The sequence below is a fragment of the Sus scrofa genome, chromosome 7, assembly GCF_000003025.6.
Source record: "Sus scrofa isolate TJ Tabasco breed Duroc chromosome 7, Sscrofa11.1, whole genome shotgun sequence".
NCBI lineage: Eukaryota > Metazoa > Chordata > Mammalia > Artiodactyla > Suidae > Sus > Sus scrofa.
Genome location: NC_010449.5, coordinates 55,418,647 through 55,440,026, shown reverse-complemented (window position 1 = coordinate 55,440,026; position 21,380 = coordinate 55,418,647). Strand labels below are relative to the sequence as shown.

The 21,380-nt window shown below is 43.4% G+C and overlaps 1 protein-coding gene and 1 pseudogene across 1 annotated transcript in view; one reads left to right on the top strand and one right to left on the bottom strand.

Annotated features, from left to right (window-relative positions):
• AP3S2 (adaptor-related protein complex 3, sigma 2 subunit) overlaps window positions 1–21,380 on the top strand; it is a 67,194-nt gene that overhangs the window by 22,326 nt on the left and 23,488 nt on the right. The window contains exon 4 of the mRNA NM_001244548.1: window positions 1,407–1,478. Within this exon, the coding sequence (NP_001231477.1) occupies window positions 1,407–1,478 (72 nt within the window). The remainder of the gene's footprint in view (window positions 1–1,406; window positions 1,479–21,380) is intronic.
• On the bottom strand, window positions 15,384–16,542 carry LOC106510165 (annotated as a pseudogene).

The following is a 21,380-nucleotide window of genomic DNA, read 5'->3' as shown; positions in this document are numbered from 1 at the left end:
ATGAAGCCACACCCTTATCACTCGTACACTTTTCTGTTTAAATGTTATATTTAAAAGTTAAATTAGGAGTTCCCATTGTGGCGCAGTGAAAATGAATCTGACTAGGAACCATGAGGTTGCAGATGCAATCCCTGGCCTTGGTCGGTGAGTTAAGGATCCAGCATTGCCGTGAGCTGTGGTGTAGGTTGCAGACGCGGCTTGGATCTGGCCTTGCTGTGGTTGTGGCATAGGCCGGCAGCTGCAGCTCTGATTAGACCCCTAGCCTACAAACCTCTACATGCTGCAAGTGTGGCCCTAAAAAGCAAAAAAAAAAAAAAGTTGTAGGCATGTTAACTAACGTTATTCATGGAATAATGTTTTGTTTTGTGGGGGTTTTTTTGGCCATGCACCTACAGCCTGTGGAACTTCCTGGGCCAGTGACTGAACTGAAGCCACAGAAGTGACCTGAGCCACAGCAGCAACGCCAGGTCCTTAACCTGCTGAGCCACCAGGGAACTCTGAAAAGTATTTTGAAGTTAATGAAATTAGTAAGACAGAGTTATGTTAACACCATAAAAATGAAAAATTTTTGGTACTTATATACGTGGAGGCTTGGGGAAAGGACAGTATTTTAAGTTTTATTTTGTTTTACAGCGGCACCTGCAGCATATGGAACTCCCCAGGCCAGGGGTCAAATTGGAGCTGCAGCGGGGGCCTGTGCCATACCAGATCCAAGTCGCATCTGTGGCCTACGCTACAGCTTGTGACCGTGCCAGATCCTTAACCCACTGAGTAAGACCAGAGATCAAATCTGTATCCTCACAGAGACAATGTTGGGTCCTTAACCTGCTAAGCCACAATAGGAACTCCTAAGTAGTTGTTATTTTAATTTGTTATTTTTTTTTTAAGTTAGCATCTTACAAAGGGGGAACGAAAGCCAAATGTGACTGCTTGTTGTGTTAACTTTACTGAAAACAAGCTGTCCCCTTCAAATTGGGATAAGTAGGGTGATCAGCTAGCTAGTGCTGGTAGGTTTGGAGTGGGGCTGTTAGGGTTTTTTTGAGACTTATAATGTAGACAGTTTCTCTCTCTCTTTTTTTTTTTTTTTTTTAAAGGGCCACACTTGCAGCATATGGAAGTTCCCAGGCTAGGTGTTGAATCAGAGCTGCAGTCACCTACCACAGCCACAGCAATGCAGGATCCCAGCCACATCTGCGATCTACACCACAGCTTATGACAATGCCAGATCCTTAACCAGAGTAAGGCCAGGGATCGAACCCATATCCTTATGGTAATGAGTGAGTCAGGTTCATTACCACTGAGCCACAATGGGAACTCCTTAAAGAGTATCTTCACTGCCCCCTTTACTTTCATATGCGACATTTATGAAGATGTGAATTATGTATCTGTTTCTCCTTATTTCCTAGGTTTTTGTGGAGACTCTGGATAAATGTTTCGAAAATGTTTGTGAATTGGATTTGATCTTCCATATGGATAAGGTACCGTCTCTCCTAAACCAGGTTTACTAGGAAACTAAGAACCTAAGACATCTCTAGCTGTCTGTACCCCTTCCTGTTCTTTTTTTTTTTTTTTTTTTTTTTTTTTTTTTGCCTTTTATGGCCACACCCATGGCAGATGGAGGTTCCCAGGCCAGGGGACCAATCAGAGCCACAGCTGACAGCCTACACCACAGCCACAGCAACATAAGATCCAAGCTGCGTCTGCGACCTACACCGAGGCCAGGGATCAAACCTGCAACCTCATGGTTCCCAGTCGGATTCATTTCCACTGAGCCACAGCAGGAACTCCCCTTTCCTGTTCCTTCTCTTGATTTTTTACTCTGGGGATAGTCCTAGACTTTATTTTATTTAATTCTTTTTTTTTTTTTTTTTCTTGTCTTTTTGCCATATCTTGGGCCATTCCTGCGGCATATGGAGGTTCCCAGGCTAGGGGTCAAATCGGAGCTATAGCCACCAGCCTACACCAGAGCCACAGCAACGAGGGATCCGAGCCGCGTCTGCGGACCTACACCACAGCTCACGGCAACGTGGGATCGTTAACCCACTGAACAAGGCCAGGGATCGAACCCGCAACCTCATGGTTCCTAGTTGGATTCGTTAACCACTGCGCCATGACGGGAACTCCCCTATTTAATTCTTAAGTTTAATAGTTGGGGGAGTATTTTGCTGAGATTTGTCACTAGTTTTAACACACACAAGATTATTCCTGGGCCTATGTTATAATAGGTTTGTCTTTTCACAGTCAGACTTCTTGGTTTAGGTGAATGATGTCACTAGACTGGCTACCAGTCCAACAATGAGATAAATAATTTTATATTGGTCATGAAATGTTTCCTAGTTGTAGTCCATTCATTGACAGGAAAGCTTTGGAGTAAATACAACACAGGGGTTTTTGACTTAGCTAGTAAAATTTACCCTCTTTTCCTAAAGAGTAATGTAGTGGCTAAGACATCAGTAACATAGTTTGAGGTCATTTATTTTACTTTGTAGGGAACCAGGATATCAGGCGGAATTGAAGTTGTCCAAAAGTACCACAGTTTTGTGTTGCTAGCTGGTGACATGTTTATGTCCTCATGTGCCAAATTAAATGTGGGAGATAGCCAGCAAGGGGGTAGGAACGGCCACATTTATTTTATCCAGCTGGCACATTGGTGGAGGTTGGTGCATCTTGGGTTTTCTTGGTCCTGATTTTTCTTCTGCTGATTATTGTCACTGTGATCCATGGCCCTTGGAGGGAGTTAATGATTTTTACAAGACAGCTACTCATTGCTAAGCTATGATCCTTTGTTATCTGTTTTCATCATGACGAAATACGTATTTTGAGATACATCATTGCTGTCTCGAAGACTTGCTTTCATTTTCCAACAGGATCTTCAGTCTCACTTAAGTCTCCCAAGGGCTTCTCGTATGGCACTTTCTGGACTAATGCAGTGAGTGCATTGGATGTTGGAATGGAGTCAAGTTTTCTCTCCCAACATCTGGCTTGGCTGTGTGGCTCCCTGAGCAGCAGGTGCAGGAGAATCACAGAACCCCATCCCTTTTTAAGATGCTTGACTTGGGGCTTCCCTGTTAGCCTCACAAGGCTTCCAGAGCACACTGAGGCTTTTGAGGTGGTCACACTCCCTTTTCATATGAAAGGGTCTTGCCCTCCTCTTTGCCAGCAGTTAAAGTTGTTTTATACTTGTCGGTTCTTAACGGTGTTGCTGTCTTATAATTTCTGTTAAGGAGAGCCATAGCTCAAATCTAGTTTCCTTCTGTACTAGTAGGGGGAAAAGGTTAAGATTAAAGAGACTTGAGACTATGGAGGGAATGGTGGAATGCCTTCCCTTAGGCCTTTATTGTTATTATTTTTCAAAGTTTTTTTTTTCCGCCTAATTGTGAGATACAAGGTGTTCCCTGGGGATTCCCACCTGGTTTAAAGTGGTTTCCTTTGTGGATGTGTCCTGTTGCTTAGCAGGTCAATGATGAATCCACATCTCAGATCATGGATTAAGGGATGGGTTTTATTAGGGAAAGGGAGTTCCCATGTGAGAGAAGAGGAGGCACGGGTCACCCATCCTTCCATTGTCCCATTGAGTGGTGTGTCAGGGCCTCTCTCTGTTGGAGGGATTCCCCTGCCCTCCTCCCAGTGCCCTCTCTTTTTATCAGGAGTAATCTTACCAGTGAGGAGATGCGCAAACTGCCTGGATGCTAAGAGTCTGTATTTGGGTCTCCGCAATCTATAGACGTTGTCTGGGAGTGCCAGCTGCCCAACACTTGAAACCTTGGGTACCATGGGACAATAAACCTGCAGGAAGCAGTTTCAGGTCCTGTGGGAAGTTGAGCTTGGGTCTTTTGCATTTTAGTGTACAATTTAGGGTCAGTTTATAAGTTATACACGTACGTATGTATAAGCACACACAAGAGCATGTGCATACACACCCCTGTGGGGATTTTGGTTGTAATTGCATTGAATCAGTAAAACATCTGAGGAGAATTTACGTTTTTACAATATCAAGTTTTATCCATGCTACAGTATATCCATTTCTTTAGGTCTTTGAAGTTTTTCAATGAACTTTTACAATTTTTCCATTAGAAGTCTTACATATCTTTTATTAAATTTATTCCTAGATACTTGTTTTATGTTTTTTATGTAATGATGTTTTAAATATTCATTTTTTGTTTATTGCTGCTATGTAATATAGAAATCACTTTATTTCTCCATGTTCATGTTGACTCCAGAGATTGTGTTAAACTCTTACTAATTCTGATATTTTATCTGTAAATATTTTGCCTTTTTCTCTTCAATCCTTGTCTTTTTCTTGCTTTACTCTGCTGACTAGGATTCCAGTGTCATGTTGAATAGAAATGGTAATAGCGGGCATCTCTTTTAGTTCCTGATTTCAAAGGGAAGTCTTCATCCTGCCAGAATTTGTTGTATATATAGCATTTGATATTCCTTATCAAGTTAAGGATGTTTCTTCTCTTCCTACTGGCTGAAAGTTTTTAGTCATGGAAGGGTATTAAAATGTATCAAAAGCTTTTTCTGCATCTCCTGAGCCAGTCAAGATTTTTTGCCTTATCATTGTAAATATTTTTTTGTAGATATTTGTGAGGATACCTGCTAAAGCAGAGAAGTAATTCCAGTCCCAGCTATTTTATTAGACATGGCTTTTTTTTTTTTTTTAAGTTTTATTGAAGCGTAGTTGATTTATAAGGTTGTATTTCTGCTGTACAACAAAGTGATTCAGTCATACATACACATATCCGTTTCCTTTTTTTTTTTTTGCCTTTTTAGGGCTATACCCTCCACATATGGAAGTTCCCAGGCTAGGGGCAAAATCTGAGCTACAGCAGCCTGCCTACACCACAACCACAGCAGTGAGGGATCCAAGCCACATGTGCAACCTACATCACAGCTCACAGCAATGCCGAATCCCCGACCCACTGAGCAAGGCCAGAGATTGAACCCATGTTCTCATGGATACTAGTTGGATTTGTTGCCACTGCGCCACAGCAGGAACTCACCACATATCCATTTCTTTCAGATTCTTTTCCCACATAGATTATCACAGAATATTAGGTAGAGTTCTCTGTGCTATATAGCAGATCTCCATTGTCCAATCTTTCCATATATACTTCAGTGTGCATGTGCCAAAGGCGTGGCTTTTAAAGAAAATAAAAGGCCATAAAAACATTGTTCTTTCTCATGTCTTACCTTCAGGTAAGTTCTATAAAGCGTTTTGCTGCTGCAGCACATTTCCTTTACAGATTGTAAAACTTTATTTTTAGTTGCTCATATGACTGTCCATATCTCCTGAAGTTTTTGAAAAGTGATGCAATGAATCTGAACCTCATTGTACTCACCTGTAGAATGCCTGAAGGTGTTTTCTAACAGGTGGCTTTCAGTGGGATTTCTGGCTTACCTTTGCCCTCATAGAGAGCAGTTGCTAATTCAGGCATATCTTCTATTGATAACAGAAAATGGCCTTTTTACTGAGATAAGCAGAGGACCTGTCATAAGACAATAGGCATATCAGCTTGAACACTGTCCTTCTTAACTGAAGAATCTCCCCACTTTATGTCAGGAACTCCTATCAGACCTTTACTCTCTGCATTGAGTTGTCATGGAAGGCTGCCCCATTCCCCTAAGTGGCTGGAGGAGCAGGCCTGTGAGAGGACCAGAAATGACTGAGCTCCTGCTACCCTGGCAATTGTTTTGTCTCATCTTGAGATTTTTTTTCTTTTTTTGTCTTTTTGCCTTTTCTTGGTCCGCTCCTGCAATATGTGGAGGTTCCCAGGCTAGGGGTCTAATCGGAGCTGTAGCTGCCAGCCTACACCAGAGCCACAGCAATGGGGGATCCGAGCCATTTCTGCGACCTACACCACAGCTCATGGCAACACCGGATCCTTAACCCACTGAGCAAGGCCAGGGGTTGAACCCGCAACCTCATGGTTCCTAGTCAGATTGGTTAACCACTGAGCCACAATGGGAACTCATCTTGAGATTTCTTTCTCAGCTTCTAAATTGTTTTTGTCAGTGTCCTCTTTTTATCACTACTGCTGTCTTTTTTTCTCTCAGCCTTTCTTCCTATCTTAAAGGAAGATTCGTTCCATTCTGTTTCTAGAGCTAAGTCCTCTTCCCATCTCTCCCTGACATACACCATAATCTCACTTCTTCAACCGAGGTGCCTTTATTTGTTCCTTCTTTTGTAACTACAGATTTCCCCAGATTGTCCCAATTTCTTAAAGAATACAGCTCTTCAGAGTTCCCATCATGGCTCAGTAACTGACTAGTAACTAACTAGTAACTCAGTAACTAACTAGTAACTGACTAGTAACCATGAGGATGTGGGTTCGATCCCTGGCCTTGATCAGTGGGTTAAGGATCTGGTGTTGCCGTGAGCTGTGGCATAGGTTGCAGATGTGGCTCAGATCTGGTGTGGCTGTGGCTCTGGCGTAGGCCGGCAGCTGCAGCTCCGATTCACCCTCTATCCTGGGACCATCCATATGCCTCAGGTGTGGCCCTAAAAAGACAAAAAAAAAAAAAAAGAATACAGCTCTTCCCAGACTTGCACCGATACTTTTAACTATATTTTCATTTCCATTGTTTCATTTCAGATAAACTTCCTCAGTGAGTGAGTGGTTTATGCCCAGTCCTGCCTTTCCGCTTCGTCTGTTTCTTCTCTGGAGCCTGTTGCCTGGTTTTCATTTCAACCCAAAATTCACAGATGATTTCCTAATCTCAGTTGCCTTCTTTAATGTTTCTGTGGCATTTGATGCTGCTGAGCATTCCATGGAGCCCTGCCTCAATCCTTTTTCTACCTTATCTGTCACATAGAACTCTCCTGGTTTTTTCCTTATTCTCGTCCCAGCTTCTGCCAGTAACTCATGACATCAGTCATCTCTCACCTCACTCTTCTCCCTCTAATGCCTCTTTCTTAGATGTCATCTCTTTCTCACACTTTAACTGTTATCCACTTAGGTAGTTCCTAAGTTGGTCATTACTAGTCCTGATGTATGGCATAAGTCTTATTCTTATTTTTCCAACTGCCCAAAGACATTTCTTTCACATTTCATTCTAGTATTTTATTTCTTCTTGCCACTTCTTATCTGGAGCCAGATTCATGTGTCTTCTGAAAACTGTTTCTTCCCCCAGTTTACTTTTTCCGGTGGAAAACTGTGGAAGCATACTGTGTCTTGTTCATTCAAAACCCTTCTTTCCTCCCTCTTCCTTGCCCCTAACCGGCAGTCAGGGTTTTTTTTCGTAGAGTCATTCTTACACCTTTTTTTTTGGCCACACCTGCAGCATGTGGAAGTTCCTGGGCCAGGGATCAGACCGGAGTCACGGCAGTGACAATGTCAAATCCTTAACTGCTAGGCCACCAGGGAACTCCCTCATTCTTCTTTGAAGTTCCTGGGCCAGGGATTGAACTGACACCACAGCAGTGAAAATGCTGGATCTTTAACCTGCTGAGCCACCAAGGAACTCCAGCTCCCTCATCCTCATTCTCATATCTTGTTCTAAGATTCACCAGTCATTAATATTTGTTATACTTGCTTTTATATCTCTCTCGATATATGCTTTTTCCCTGAACCATTTGAAAGTCAGTTGCAGTCATCATGATGTTGTAACTCTTAAGTAGTTTAGCAGACATTGAACTACATAGGTTGTAGACGTGGCTCATATCCCGTGTTGCTGTGGCTGTGGCTGTGGTGCAGACCTGCAGCAGTAGCTCCCATTCCACCCCTAGCCTGGGAACCTCCATATGCCACAGGTATGGCCCTAAAAAAAGAAAAAAAAATTAACATTCAGGAGTGTTTTTTTTTTGGTTTTGTTTTGTTTTTGCTTTTTAGGGCCGTACCTGCAGCATAGGGAAGTTCCCAGGCTAGAGGTCAAATTGGAGCTGCAGCTGCCAGCCTACACCACAGCCACAGGAATGAGAGATCCTACACCACAGTTCACAGCAACGCCAGACCCTTGACTCATTGAGCGAACCTACATCCTCATGGATACTAATCGGGTTTGTTTCTACTGCATCACAATGGGAACTCCCATTCAGGAGATTTAACATGAATAAATAACTGTTATTCTAAATATACAGGGTTTTTTTGCTTTTTAGAGCTGCGTCTGTGGCATATGGAGGTTCCCGGGCTAGGGGTTGAATCGGAGCTATAGCCTCTGGCCTATGCCACAGCCACAGCAACACCAGATCCAAGCCTCGTCTGCGACCTACACCACAGCTCATGGAAATGCCGGACCTTAACTCACTGAGTAAGATCAGATATTGAATCTGTGTCCTCATGGATGCTAGTCAGATTTATTTCCCCTGAGCCACAACAGGAACTCCTATATATAGTTCATTTAATTTTTCCCATTTGTCCCAGTAATGCCCTTTATATATATGTAAATTTTAATCCTAGTTTCAGTTATGAATCAAGCACTATCTTGGGTTTTTCGTTTTTGCTTTTTTTGCTTTTTAGGGCCGCATGTGTGGCATATGGAAATTCCCAGGCTAGAGATCGAATCAGAGCCGCAGCTGCCAGCCTATGCCACAGCCACAGCAACACAGTATCAGAGCTGTGTCTGCAACCTAACCACAGCTCACAGCAATGCCAGATCCTTACCCCACAGAGCAAGGCCAGAGATCAAACCCTTGTCTTCATGGATACCAGTCAGGTTCATGCCTGCTGAGCCACAGGGGGAATTCCCAATCAAGCACTGTCTTTATGTGCTTATGCTATATCTCTTGATTTCAGTTATGTCTGTCAGATTGTCTACCTTATTTTCTCTTCCTTCTTGTTGATCTTGCACACTGAAATTAGATTCATTTTCCCAAATCACCTTTTAAACTAGCTGCTCCCTTGATCACAGACCTATTTTGGTCCCCCATTATCAAGCATTGACTCCCTGGACAGGCGTTCAGAGCTGTCCAAAATTTGCCCCTATTCTACCTTGGCCTCACTTACCATTACTTTTGGCCAGGTGTCTTCTGCTCTAGCCAGAGTGGACCAGTCTCAGCACTTTGTAATTCCTGCATCAGAGCCCTTGCCCGAGTTGCCTTTTTCACATCTTCATATAACTGTATCCAGCCTGTCATTCAGGCTCAGCTCAAAGCCTGCCACCCTAAAGCTTGTCCTGGTTCCCTTTGCCTGTCATGATCTCTGTAGACAACATGTAGTGCTATTTCTGTCCTTTTATACCATCATTTATGTATGTTTTCCCTGCTTGGTTAGACTGTTCTTTTGTGTGTGTTTGCCCTTGTCTCCCTCACTGGATCTAGCATGGTGCTTTTTACTGAGTGAAGTGTACATAGGTGAGTGTCACTAAAGAGGTCTCAGATCTCTAGCCTCATAAGCTTCTTCATGATTTAAAATGCAGGTTGGAGTAAAGTCTGATTCTATAGCCTCTGGTGTAATCCTCAGCTCTCCATACTGTGCCATTTGGAGCTTATCTGGCCTGGGGAAGTTGGTTGCCTTTCGATTTTAGAACCCCCCCCTCCCCCGCACAACTTAACATCATGACTGAGTTGGGTGTTGGTTAATTTTGATGAATTGAGTTTTGTTCAAAGAAAACCATGTGAGTAGCCTAACATTCTGGTCTACAAGTGTCTCAACAGCAGAGCTGGATTTGGAACTCAGTTGGGTTTTCAAGGTTTGGTCATCAGAGTCACAATTTAGTGACTATGTCAAAGGAATTCATCCAGCCTGAGTTGGAATATGCTTTGGGGCAGGTCTGAACCCAGGAATCCTTGTAGTATGGAATTAAAAAATCTCTGTTAAGTATAGGCTGCTAAAATGGGAAAATGCTGAGGGCTCAGAATTGAAATGACTGTTGAGCCCTAAGATGAAAGGGTCATAAATAGTAATAATGGTTGTACTTGTTAACTGTCCCTTCTGGGAACAGAGGTTATGATAAGAAAGCTCATTAATGCCCTCCACACCCTGGTGACATTGGAGCAGCTATCCTGATTGCTGTCTCCAGGAATGGAGGAAGAGTAAAGGACGTACATCCAATGTGGTTTTAGTGAGGAAGGAGGAGCTGATGAGGCTAGAAGAACAAGACAGTCTGTTTGGGTTTTAGTTCTATTTTTTTTTTTTTTTTTTTTTTTTTTGGTCTTTTTAGGGCCACACCCACAGCATATGGAGGTTCCCAGGCTAGGGGTCGAATTGGAGCTGAGGCTGCCAGCCTACACCACAGCCACAGCAATGCCAGATCCGAGCCGCGTCTGCAACCCACACCACAGCTCACGGCAACAGCGGATCCTTAGCCTACTGAGCGAGGCCAGGGATCGAACCCGCAACCTCATGGTTCCCAGTCGGATTCATTTCCACTGCGCCACGACAGGAACTCCTGTTTGGGTTTTAGTTCTTGTGAAAGGTGCTGGTTGGCATGTCTGACCATCTGTCTGCCTTTGTTTCTCTCTGGACGTGCCTGAGAGAGCCAAGGGGACCTGCCTTTTGTTCCATTGCATCCTGAACCCTGCTCTGCTGATGCTTGAGAGAGAAGAATTTTGTGGCAGAATATTTTTCAGAGGCCAATATCTTATTCCCTCATGACAGCTGAGAGATTAGCAATAATGATTTCTTAAATTTCTAGCATTGCTAGGAGTTCCCATTGTGGCTCAGCAGTAAGGAACCGGACTAGTATCCTTGAAGCTATAGGTTTGATCCCTGGCCTCACTCATGGGTTAAGGATCCAGCGTTACCGTGAGCTGTGGTGTAGGTAGCAGACATGGCTAGGATCCCATGTTGCTATGGCTGTGGTATGGGCTGGCATCCGCAGCTACAATTCTATCCCCTAGCCTGGGAAGATGCTGCGCGTGTGGCCCTAAAAACAACAACAACAACAACAACAAATTTCTAGCATTGCTATACTTTGTTTTTAAAAAGAGAATAAGAACTTAGAATGCTCCAAACTACACTTACAGTACACACACTCTCTCTCTCTCTGCTACAGTACACACTCTCGCTTTCCTTACTTGAACTTTGCACTGCCTTGATGCACAGTCTCGATTGCCCCTTGAAATGACAGAGAATTGTTTTGTTTTGTTTAATCATTCCTTATTACTGGTCAAGGGCATTAGGATGACAGTGTACACAAAATAGCAGAATTTGACCTTTAGAGTTGCCCGTTTGTTATCCAGCCTTTTTAATAAAACCTAGTGTTTGTCAGGATTGTAGTTACAGCAGAGCTTATTACCAGTGATGTTACTTGGTTGTGTTGCAGATAAGGCAAGTGTATGTCACTTTGACTGTTGATGTGTAGGTCCCCCAAAAGGCTGGAATTGAGATTCATTTCTACTGTTCTTGCTATTATTCTTTATGATGCAAAAGAGGATTGGCCTGCTCTGAGATAAAAAACGGAATTTCTTGATCCCTAGTTGAGAACCCCTTGCCAGCCTTGATGTTTATATCAATCTAGGTAGACTAGGTAATAATATAGCTCTAAACTTTTAATAGCTTATAGCAGCAAGGTTTATTTCTCACTTATGTAGCCATTGTGGTGTCTCTGCTCACTGTAGCCCCTCAGAGGTCCAGGTTGATGGAAATCATGAACGCGTACTTCCATCTAGGCACTTGCATGTTGGCTCTTTTTTTTTTTTTTTTTTTGTCTTCTTTTTTTTCCTTTTTAGGGCCGCACCCACTGTATCTGGAGGTTTCCAGGCTAGGGGTCCAGTCGGAGCTATAGCTGCCAACCTATACCACAGCCATAGCGACACCAGATCCAAGCCACATCTGCCACCTACACACAGCTCATGGCAATGCCAGATCTTTAACCCATTGATCGAGGCCAGGGATAAACTTGTGTCAGGTTCGCAGGATGCCAGTCAGATTCATTAACCACTGAGCCACCGCAGGAACTCCTGTGCTGGCTCTTCAGCTGATACATCCATTGCACTCACATTTTATTAGCCAAAAGCAAGTCACATGCCCATACTTAAGAGCCTAGGGAATTACAGTCCTACCATGTGCCCAGGATGGGGGAGAACCAGAAATAGTTTTGAATATTACTAATGGTTAGTGTAGTTTTTTTCCCACTTATTTTCTTAAAGGAAAAGCTGATGTTTGCTCAGTATCATTTTCTAGGTGGGCATTTAGAAATTTTAGTATCAGAACAATAGAAGAACACTCCAAGAAGGAACCATGGCTAAATCTTAGGGGAAGATATCTCGTGTAACAACTTCTCAGTTTCTCTAATGGAATATTTGGCATCTATAGCTTACATACTTGCCAGATGAATTTAAGGTGACTTATGGAATTAAAACTTCCCAATAGAATAAATTGCTTCCTTACCTGAGAGGCATCTCCCTCCTTACAGAGGCTTTTCTCAAATTATCTATACTTACCTTCACTTTCTGACCTTGGTATACAGTGCTAATGTCTGCTGAGAATGTTTTTGTCTTTTTTTCTCTGACTGTCAAACAGCAAACTTTTTTTTGTCTTTTTAGGGCCACATGGAAGTTCCCAGGCTAAGGGTCTAATCAGAGCTGCAGCTGCCAGCCTACACCACAGCCATAGCAGTGCCAGATCCTACACTGTAGCTTGCGGCAACACTGGACCTTTAACGCACTGAGTGAGACCAGGGATCGAACCTGCATCCTTATGGATACTAGTCAGGTTCTTAAGCTGCTGAGATACAGTGAGAACTCCCCAGCAAACATTTTTTACTAAGGACGATATTGTGTTAAATATGGAGATATAAAGATGGAAAAGACAAATGTTTTGTCCTCACTCAAGGGGTTCGTAGTCCAGTTACAAAGATGGGTCACATGGAGACATTCCTCAGTGTTGGACTAAGCAACATTTTTGGGAAAGAAGTCATAAGTTGGATGTAATGTTTTAGTAGGCATGTTTTATATGAGAGAGCTTTCGTTTTGTACTATTTTATGGAAATGATCACAAGCATTGTGTATAGTCAAATATATATAGTATATCTGCATATTGTACTTCATAAAACTAAAGTGTATGTAAATTATTTATACAGAATGATACAGTACCTAATCATGAGCTCGTGTATTTAATTGGAGGTAGAGAAAGAAGAATGAGACTTTAAAGAAATAGCTGTTTCTGAGGCTAGGTTCTGAAATAGAATGGGGTAGGATAGATGGTGGCCCATCTGCAGCTTTTGGCTGAGAGTCTGGGGTCTTAGATATGGAGCATGTTGGGCAGCCTACCGATTGAGTGCAGTGGCCCATGCTAAGTGTGGCAAGGCTGGATGAGCGCCACAGGTGTAATGGCCCTAAGTTGGATATCTAGAGAAAACCACTTGAGATAGAAGGTCAGTGCAGAGTGAGAAGAGCAGCGAGGGCTGTAGAAACTCCTGTGTAAAATTAGTCAGCCCTCCATGTCTGCAGGTTCCACATCTGTCAATTCAACCAAGCTTAGATTGAAAATATTTGGGGAGAGAGTTCCCATTGTGGCACAGTGCAAACGAATTGGACTAGTATCCATGAGGATGCGGGTTCAATCCCTGGCCTCACTCAGTTGCCGTGAGCTGTGGTGTAGGTTGCAGATGAGATGTGGATCCCGAGTTGCTGTGGCTGTGGCCCTTTGGGGTGGGAGCAGTACCATCCTAGACGAAGAGCACTGGGGTAGAGTACAGGGTGTATATGGGATTTGTTAGGGAGAAGTTTGAAGAAGTAGATGATGATCAGACTGTGGACAGCCTTGTCCTCTGCACTTCTTCTGAGTCTAACATGTGCTTCCAATGCTCTTCTCACCATGCAGTTTTGATACTTCCTCTTTCTTGAAGAATCCTGTATTCCTAGTTTCCTTAATACACGCTCACCTGGCATTTTATCTGCCTTTCTGGCCATTCCATCTGGTGTTTTGAACTTTTTAACTCTTGAATGATGCCTCTTCTCTTTTCTTATAAACACTCTCTTCTTAGGAAATCTCATACAATCCCATGACCTCAATTATCTTTCTGCTGGCGATTACTAAAGTAACTGTCTGAACTCAACTTGATTTCAAACTCAGTTCTGTCCAAAACCGAATCTCTAGCCCCCTGAATTTCCAGACTGACCATTCTGACTCACCGTTTAGGGAAGCATTTCCTGGCATTCCCTTCCCTGCTCATAGACTGAAATAGTTGTACTTGTTGTTCCCCCAGCCCCTTCAGCTGCTTTTGCCATTGCATTTAACAGTGATTTTTGCTTATTTGCCTGCTTAAGAGCACATACTCCAGAGCCAGCATGTCTAGGCTTGAACCCTGGCTCTGCTGCTTAGGAACTGTATGGCTTGTGCCTTAGGAACTAACATGTGGACAGGAAATCAAGATAGCACTTAGTTTATATGATAGATGTGAGCGTTAAATAAATGGAAAGTGCTTAGAACTGGGCTTATACAGAGTAAGTATTTTATTCTTTTGTTTGTTTGACCCCCCCTCTCCACCCCAGATATTAAGATAAGGATCTTGTTTACCACTGTGTTCCCAGATATTAGCACAGTACTTGACACATACTGGTTATTCGTTGTTGAATTCATTTCTCCATCCACTATTCTAGGAAAAGAGTTAATCAGACATTCCTCTCTTCATGAATCTTACATCTGCTAGAGGGAGACAGAATAAATGTTAGGTGGTGATAAGTGCAGGGGAGAAAATAAAACAGGCTAAGTGGTGGGTGGACAAGACTTGATGTTTTATATACAGTGCTTAGGGAGGGCATCACTGTGAAGATGGCATTCGAGCAAAAACCTGAAGGAAGAGAAGTGAAGGATTCATGACTCCCTGGGGAAGCACATTCCAGTTAAATGGAACAACAAATCCAAAGACCTTGGGGGCCGGTATAGCCAAGTGGAAGTGAGAAAGGGGGGAAATAATAGGAGTTGAGGTAGGGATGGGGAACGAGGATCGGGTAAGTCATTGTAAGTCCCTTTTACAGAAGAGATTGGTAAGGGTCACTGCCTCTGGAGCGAGGAGCTAGGTAAGCGTGAGGACTAACTTTTCAAAAATATTGTGCCCTGTGCACGTATTGCCTTTTTATCACTCTGGGTCTTTTAGGCCCAGCACACTGAAGAGTACAGTCCTCTGTGTGTATAAGCTTTATGGCCCAGTACAGTAAACAGTTTGAAGCCAGATAAACTGACAGATTGTCTATGAATTACCCCTCCTCCCTAACCTGGGAACTGTGGTTCACTCGGGTGGAGAGGGGTGAGGGAGTATGTGCACAGCAGTGCTTATGGCCCAGAGTACACCGCAGGACACATTTATGGTTCTGAAAGCATTTATGGATCCAGATTGGTCAAAAACAATGCACTGCAATGACATCCCAGTCATTGACAAATCTTTGTGGCCTTATCTGCTTCTGATCGCAAGAATTTTATAGAGAACAAGTTGCTGAACCTGTGTCTGAAGTTAGCCAGGTCTGTACCAGGAGACATTTTCAACAGCTTATGGCAGAGGGATGCCCAGGCCCATCCCCTTGCAGTTTAACTGCTGATCGCACTGCAGGGAAGTCCAAGCCTGGAGCTGAGCACTGCTGGAGTTTTTTGCCCTGTCACTGCACAAGTGCATCCCTTTACATTCCCGGAATTAATGTACCTGAATTTACCCTAAAAGAACCTTGTGAATGTTGATTGGAGAAATCTCAGGGTAGGGATGGAAGGTTCCCTGCTGACAGACTCATTGAGCTTTAAAACTGCTGCTTTTCCTGCCTGCAGAGTGAGAGAAATGGGCACCTTCCCTGCAGGTCTGTCACTGGCACCCTGCTGACTTTCTTTCTATACATTCATCCTTGGGCACTCATCCACTTTGATACAGATGGGTGACAGATCTGCATCTCACTCTGACCCAAGCAAAGGGCTTGTTTTGCTTTTTTGTTGTTGTTTTGCCAGTTTGTTTCTTTTATTGTTGCCTGGATGCTCACTCAGGCCTTGACAGTGAACTTCCAGAGTGGGTACACCTGCTCCTTCCGCTGCTGCTTCTTGGTCTTCAGGTCCTCCTTGTGCTTGTTGAGCCAATGGCACGTGGCACGTGTTTTCCTGGGCCGTTAGATCCAGAGGTTGTACTTCTCACCCTTGTAGAATTTCCTGAGGTTCTCTTTCTGAGTCTGGTTAATGACGGTGAGAACATGGGCAATGGATTTGTGAACAACTCGGATCTTGAAGAGTTTGGAAGCCTCCCCGCCTGTTACTTTCACGACATGCAGTTGGGGCAGCTCCACCTGCAGGTCCTCCAGTTGCTTCAGCAGCATCTCCTTCCTCTGGCCTTGAAGGTCTTGAGCCTTAATCTTGGCCACGGCTGTTACAAGCTGCCGCTGCCGCCCTCTCAGAGGGAAAGAGCTAAAGGCTTGTTTTTCCAGGAGTAGACAGCACCTTTCCATTTGGAAGACCTGCCACCGCTTGCAGCCTGGTGCGCACCAGTCCATTCACGTTTCCTCCCTTCTTCATCCCCTTTCCTGCCTGCCCCTTCACCCTTTACCCACTCACCCGCCGTCTTCTCGTCTTAACTTTCCTTATTCTGTCAGCGACACCATCTTCCTTCAAGGCATGAAGTCTCAGGGATGCCCACTTTGCCTTCTGTTTCCAGTGGTCACACGATGATGTTGGTTCTTATTCAGTGTTTGCTTCAGCCCCAACTCCTCCTTTCCTTCCCAGGTAGCTAACATACCAGCTCTAAGCAGCCATAGCAGCTATATCTAGTCTTTCTCCCATCTTTTCAGTCTAAACTACAGAAAACATTTCTCCCATTTTCCCTTCAATCTACTTTCTTGTGGCCCCAAAGGATCTCTGGATGGTGGATCCTTTCATTGCTCAGGAGCTCTCTGCTCTGGAACGAAGACTCCTCGGGCCCAGCTGACACTTCTTTGTGTCTGAGCCCAATTCCCACCTCTTTGCTTTTGCCGGTGCCACGGCCCCACCCTGAAATACCCTCATCTTCCCCCAAACAAGTGTTCAAGATTTTGGCACCCAGCTCATTGTGCATTCGATGGAGTCTTCCCTAAACTCCAGTATCGTAGTTCTCCAAACTGTCTGTCTTCTTACTCTTGCTTTTAGTCCTAATTGTTTCCAGTAGATTGTTTACTCTTGGAACAGTGTCAGCATGTAATACTTCGTTGGTTATCTGAACAGCACAGGGCACTCAAATATAGTTGATAGTTCATTTGATGCTGTTGATTGATTGTCCAAATTCTATGTGCTTTCAGAAGGTTTTTAATTTTCAAAGCCCTTTTCAGATAAAAGGTCTGATTTAACACAGCTAGAAGCCTATTTTTAGAAACTGGATTCTAATTAGACCTTGACTCTCAAGGTTATATTATGTATGCTCACTAGTTTCAGAATAGGACTCATTCAGCTTTGCTTCTGCTCTCTCAGGAGATGAACTCTGGGTGAACTCAGAAAGGACCCTGGTTTTCAACTGGGATTCTGCCTGAAGTGGCCTCATGGGCTTCATGGGCTATACCAAATTCTAACTGTGCAACTTAGGCAACCCTCTTAAGGGCCTCCTTGTTGTCTCAGTTTCTTCACTTGTAAAACAGAGCTGATACCATATTTATGTGATCCTTAGACTCCCTTTTTGGGTAATATTTATAATTTTAACATAGCAAATCCAGATTTGTCTTACAGTCAGTGGCATTTTTAGTTAAATTAGCATTTCAGCATTTTCCTTTTTGGTGATAAATTAATTTTGTGATTCATAATCAAGGAGTTTTGACTTTGATAAAATTAACTTCCACCATTTGTGATTATTTTGAGAGTTGGACTTAGTGAGTAATTGCTTAGCTCAATAAATGGTGATTTTGTCTTTATTTTTTTTCCTACTCTTCTCTTTGCCTCCAATATTACCCCCTTAAATCCATCCTTTACACACCTGCCTCCTACTAACATATTAAAAGTGGGGTTTTTTGGTTTTTTGTCTTTTTAGGGCGGCATGCACAGCATATGGAAGTTTCCAGGCTAGGGGTCGAGTCGGAGCCGCTACTCCACAGCCACAGGAACACCAGATCCAAGCCACATCCACGACCTACACCACAGCTCGAGGCATTACCAGATCTTTAATCCACTGAGCAAGGCCAGGGATTGAACCTGCATTCTCATGGATACTAGTTGAGTTCTTAACCCACTGAGCTACAATAGGAACACCTTAAAAGTGTATTTTTTATTTGAATAATTCACCCCATAGCAGTGATTTTTTTTTTTTTTTTTTTTTTTTTTTTTAGCTTTTTAGGGCCACACCTACAGCATATGGAAGTTCCCAGGCTGGGGATCAAACAGAGCTCCAGCTGCCAGCCTGTGCTACAGCCACAGCAACACAGCATCTGAGCCATGTATGCAGCCTACCCCACATCTCATGGCAACGCCAGATCCTTAACCCACTGAATGAGACCAGAGATTAAACCCATGTCCTCGTGGATACTAGTCGGGGTTCGTTACCAATGAGCCTTACTTGGTTCTTGGGTCCTCCCTGATCTCATTCCTCTTTTCCCAGTTTTGGCTGTAGAAGGACATCTTTGCTGTCGGATACCAGTCGGATTTATGACCACTGTGCCACAATAGGAACTCCTGTAACAGTGATTGTTAAGGACAAGGAGGACATGCCTCATTCCTTTCCCTGCCTTCCTCAAAGCCCTTATGAATGCTAAATGACACTGGGTGATTGAGAACAGTGTTAAACAAGTGAATTTTTGTGAATGTGGAAAACGAAATGGAGACCCCTGCCAACAGAATGGCACTGAGGCCCTTAAACATTCACAGAGGCCTCCAAGGCCTCCCAGTCCGCTCTCCTAGCCTTACCTCTTGCCATCGCCTCCTTTGACCCTTGTGTCCCAGTAGTACCTACAGTTTATGTAATTTGTCTTTAGGGAGGTTACAGCTCTGTAAATGTTTGGCCCAGCATGTAAAAGGCTAGAGAGGGTGGAGGAGGGCCCAGGGCTATTCCAGGGGCAGTGCTATAGAAGGAACAAGAGCTATGGGGATGGAGATCATCTTCTTAGAAATGGACTTGTGGATCCAAGCATGGCATTTGGATTTTTTTTTTTTTTCTCCCTTTTTTGGCCACCCCACAGCGTATGGAGTTTCTGGGCCAGAGATCAGATCTGAGCCACAGTTGCGGTCTATGCCACACTTGCGGTAATGCCGGATCCTTAACCCACTCTGCTGGGCCAGGGATCAAACCTGCATCCCAGGGCTCCAGAGATGCCACTGATCCCATTGCACCACAGTAGGAACTCCTAGGATTTTTTTCTTGATGATCAAATGAATTGTGTTTCACTTACCTGACTGCCTGACATTTGCTCAATTTAGAAAAAGTGGTGGAATCCCAGGGTTGGAGAGTAGGGTCTTATTCTTTGCTGCTCCAGAGGGTGCACATAGGGCCACGGGATGGAAATGGTTCAATATACTTTGTAGCTCAGCAACTTAAAAACTTTCTGATAGTTGTTGCTGCTCCACAGTAGGGAACAGTAGTGAACTCTCATCACTGAAGGATCTATTCTGTCTCAAGAGCCAAAAAATAAATTCCTGCATCAGGAAGGACGTTGGACAGGATGACTTAAATTATAATGACTACATTCATCAAGAACTAATTTGTATGTATGAGGCACATAATAGTTAAGTGCTTTAAATTCAGTGTCTGAATTATTTCCTGCATCATCTCATTTATCTTTAGAATGGGTACATCAAGTAAGAACTCCAGTTCTCCCCATTTTACAGATGAAGAAGCTGACTTTAGAGCTAGGATGCCTGAGTTTCTCCAAGGTCACACAATAGTAAGTGGCAGAGGCAAACTCTAGACCCTGGGCTCTGACGTCAGAGTCTGTACTCTCCTCACTGCTCTGCTGCCCTTAGTGTCCTCTCCTGCTTTAGCATCCTCACCATGGTAAGAAATGTATTTGACTCATGTTTTGTTAACAAATAACCACCCAGAGAGACAACATTCAAGAAAACAAGGCCAGCATTGTGCTTAATATTTGGGACCAATATTGCAAACAGGCAAGAAATGAAGGAGGATGAAACAGTAGACAAAGAAGAAAAAGTCCTGCTAGAACATTTTATATTGTATTATTTTATTTTGTTTTATTTATTTGCTCTTTAGAGCTACACCCATGGCCTATGGAGGTTCCCAGGCTAGAAGTCAAATCAGAGCTACAGCTGCTGGCCTACATCATAGCTGTACAGCAATGTGGGATCTGAGCCACGTCTGTGACCTACACCACAGCTCACGGCAACGCCAGATCCTTAACCCACTGAGCATGGCCAGGGATTGAACCCGTAACCTCATGATTCCTAATCAGAGTCGTTTCTGCTGCGTCACAACGGGAACTCCATGCTAGAACATTAAAAAAATGTTTTTTCATTAGAATGTATTTTATTTACAATGTTGTGTTAGTTTCAGGTGTACAGCAAAGTGATTCAGTGATATATATATTCATATTCTTTTTCACATTCTTTTCCATTGTAGGTCCTTAAAATATATTGAATGTAGATTCCTGTGCTATAGAGTAGGTCCTTGTTGTTTATCTGCTCTCTATATAGTAGCCTAAGAGAACATTTTAAAAAAATGGAATCACAGAGAACTCTGACTCGTAAAAGAAATTTGTTTAAAAAAGGGGGCAAGGAATTGGGTCACAGATGTGGCTTGGATCCGAGTGGCTGTGACTGTGGTGTAGGCCGGCAGCTGTGGCTCTGATTGGACCCTTAGCCTGGTAACCTCCATGTGCCCCAAGTGCGGCCCTGAAAAGCAAAAAAAAGAAAAAAAAAAAAAAGAGGGGGGAAGGAATAATATGTAATGTGTGTACTTTGCTGCAGTCTATGATACATACTCAAGAGCATAAGAAACCAGCGAATAAGTGATTTTTGTTAAAGAATAATTATTAGTAAAGCATAAGGATTGGTTAATGAGTTACTGGGCAGCTTCCATTCCTTCCATTTGGGTGCTTTCTCTTTCATCTACTGGTTAGTTTAAGGCCCATCCTCTGCTGACCTTTGTAGCATTTCATACTTGGACCGTAGTACTTATCACAGTCATCCTTTCATTATCATTAATCCTGTACATGTTTTATTTTCCCTACTTGACTAACCCCTTTGAGGACAGGGTCCACATCTTATCTTCATTTCCTCCATTCTATGATGTTCAGCATATTTGAAAACAGACATTATTACAAATCACATTCTTTTGGCGAAAATGAAAGAATGTGTTTAATATTTTTTGTTTGATTGTTTGTTTGCTTTTTAAGGCCCGCACCTGCACCTGCAGAATGTGGAAGTTCTCAGGCTAGGGGTTGAATCGGATCTATAGCTGCCAGCCTACGCCAGAGCCACAGCAACGTGGGATCTGAGCCGCATCTGGGACCTACATCACAGCTCATGGCAACGCCAGATCCTCAACCCACTGAGCAAGGCCAGGGATTGAACCTGCATTCTCATGGATACTAGTTGAGTTCTTAACCCACTGAGCTA